Here is a 2,761-nt window from a genome sequence, read left to right as displayed (position 1 = left end):
TGTATCAATTTATCATTCTATAGTTCATTACTTCGCAATCCATTACATCATCAGTTATAGTATCAATTGTAATCAATAGTACTAATGCTAGTAACAATATTATTATCTTGATCAATAATGTTAAATAGTAGTAATGTCAGTAAATAGTATTAGTATCAGTCACAATATCAATACAATGTTTGTTGAAGTGTCGATATCAATATTCAAATATTCAATAAGTGTATCTTAAGGGTATCATGCTCCTGTACCATAACTCCCAATCAGTCGACCTTTATAACTCTCAATCAATGTACTCCATATAACTCTCCTAGAATTACGTGAATTCATCACCCCAACGCCTTATAACTGTGGGCTCCGAAAATTCGGCCCCGGCCTCCACTCGCTCTTTCTTTTTCGGCGAGGGAGTTTTAACGAGCTAAGTTCCGAGGTAAATTTTGGAAGGCAGATGGGTTTGTAGATAAGACACTACCCAGAGATTTCGCCCTCATTTTATGAGGACTTTATGATCTGAGTTCTGGTTTCCTATAGGCGCAAGCCCCTATAGTTAATTACCCCTCCCGAAATTTGAAGAAAGAGCTGAGACCATACTACACCTCCTGAAGCACAGGTTTCCTGGAATCCCACAGTCAGCCCTGGACACAAGCAAGATTCAATATAACAAGGTAATGAATTAGTTTAAATAACTTGAAAACTCATTTAGATGATTTGTTTAGCAAATTCTTACACAGTCACACTATGCCATTCTTATATGTTAAGGATGTGGGACAATCTGTACTTGAGAGCTACTCAAGAATCCTGGAGACATTGGCCTTCACAGTTATGTCAATGATTGAGGATGTTCTCCTTGCCGACCAGCTTGCACAGGATCCCAGCAAGAACTCTAACAGGAAGCTTTCTCTATCAGATTCAGATTGGGCGCCGCTGAAGAAACTGGATCCTATAGAAGAGATGAAGAAGCTAGACTTAATGGAATCACCGACGGCAACTACACTTTCAGATTTCATGGGGTGGAGTTTGGACCAAGATTTAGAAAATGACAAGCAGAAGCCAGCTGGTAGCCCTGAGGATATCTTAGGTTTAGACGAGTTGAAGCTGAAGAAGCCTCCTAATGTTGTTACTCAGAAGAAATTTTCTTATATAGAGAAGCTTGAGAATTTTGGTGGCTGGGGAAGTCCGGCAGCTCGCCGTTAAAGCTGGTCAAAGTAGGGGGAGGGGGGAAGAGAGAGAGAGGAAGTGTGAATTGACAAAACTCTAAATTCCAATGTGTATAGTGAGAAGCACACAAAATGCCTCAAAGTTTTGAAGATGAAAAATCTTCTCTTCTTTTTTGCCTTTCTTTCCTTCTTTATGGCAAGTGCTTCGAATGCTTTTGAAGTTCTTTGAGTGTTTCCTTTTGTTGAGTACTTGTTTTTATACTCTTCATTTTTTTATACTCTTTTAATGATATGTTGATCTTTATGACTTTTAATCATGTGTCTATAAATGAGTTTTTTGATTGACTTTAGAAAAGCCACACTTAATTGCATTGATAGTTTTAGTTTCTCTATAGTAGTTAAGAGATGTATAATGGTTTGTGCTTACTCTTCGTGCCACGACCGAGCAGTAGATCAATAGCTTGCAAGCATTTAATAGAGTTGAGCTTCGTTTGGAACAATTTTTTTATTACTTTATTTTTCAGACCGTAATATTAATTTATAATGGGCATTGATTTTTTTATTGCTTTCAAAAAATTTTTGTACTAAGATGCTACTTTCTATAACTTTCAAAAAAAGATTTTTTTTTCACGGCAATTTTATAACTATCTTTATAAAAAATTACCATCATTCCAAATGGATCCTTAATCATTCTAATGCAACTAACCTCTCAAGGGTAATAAAACTTAAGAACGAACTACATCACATTTCAATGGGCCAACTCACTACACTTACTGACAACATTGAAGCAACATGCTCCACACTCGATAGCAAAGACATCCTCCTATACACCTTCAATGGACTACCTCTACAATATCAGACATCCAAAACATCCGTTTGCACAAAACTATCCCCCTTAGCCTCGAGGTTCTTATCACCACACCTCCCCACATGGCAATACAACTCTCCAGGCATTACCTGCCAGATCTGTGCAAAATGAGGCCACCCGACCAACCTTTGCTAGATTCGTCTTAATACATAATACCCTACTTCTACTCCATCTCTGGACGCTCTTGTCACCTCCAACAACACACCTACCGACTTAGGTTCCTCTTCCCACCTAACCAACCTCTTTGACAAACTCTTTCAGCCAAAGGAATATCGTGGCCTTGACAATGTTGCCATTGGAGACGACATCACATTCTCCATGTCACACTCCAGGATCTATATTGTAAGAATTATATCCCTCTTTCATTTTAACCATTTAACTAGAGCTTACAATGAATAGCAAAAAGAAACATGATTAAATTTTTATCTTATTCGGAGCCTCATATCATAAGATCCTTGCCCTTTCTTAAAAATATGTAAAACTACGTAATGAGCACATAACCCAACAAGTAACTAAAATCTTCTAACTGAAATTAATACAAGATAAAAGAAAATAATATGCTATAAATAATATAAGGAAATATATGCTTTAATATCTATATTAATTATATGTATCAATTTATCATTCTATAGTTCATTACATCACAATCCATTACATCATCAGTTATAATATCAGTTGCAATCAATAGTACAAATGCTAGTAACAATATTATTATCTTGATTAATAATGTTAAATAGTA

At 36.2% G+C, this 2,761-nt stretch overlaps 1 protein-coding gene across 1 annotated transcript; it reads left to right on the top strand.

The window, feature by feature from the left end:
* Positions 1 to 567: 567 nt before the first annotated feature.
* On the top strand, positions 568 to 1,468 carry LOC114579278 (rop guanine nucleotide exchange factor 11-like). Its single transcript, XM_028693321.1, has 2 exons — positions 568 to 662; positions 757 to 1,468. Exon 2 carries the CDS (start codon positions 820 to 822, stop codon positions 1,189 to 1,191), a length of 372 nt encoding a protein of 123 aa, XP_028549154.1. The 5' UTR covers positions 568 to 662; positions 757 to 819; the 3' UTR covers positions 1,192 to 1,468.
* The last annotated feature ends 1,293 nt before the right edge of the window (positions 1,469 to 2,761 follow it).

The sequence above is a fragment of the Dendrobium catenatum genome, unplaced genomic scaffold (genome assembly GCF_001605985.2).
Source record: "Dendrobium catenatum unplaced genomic scaffold, ASM160598v2 fragScaff_scaffold_261, whole genome shotgun sequence".
NCBI lineage: Eukaryota > Viridiplantae > Streptophyta > Magnoliopsida > Asparagales > Orchidaceae > Dendrobium > Dendrobium catenatum.
Note: the sequence above shows the minus strand (reverse complement) of the source record. Positions and strands in the feature narration are given on the sequence as shown.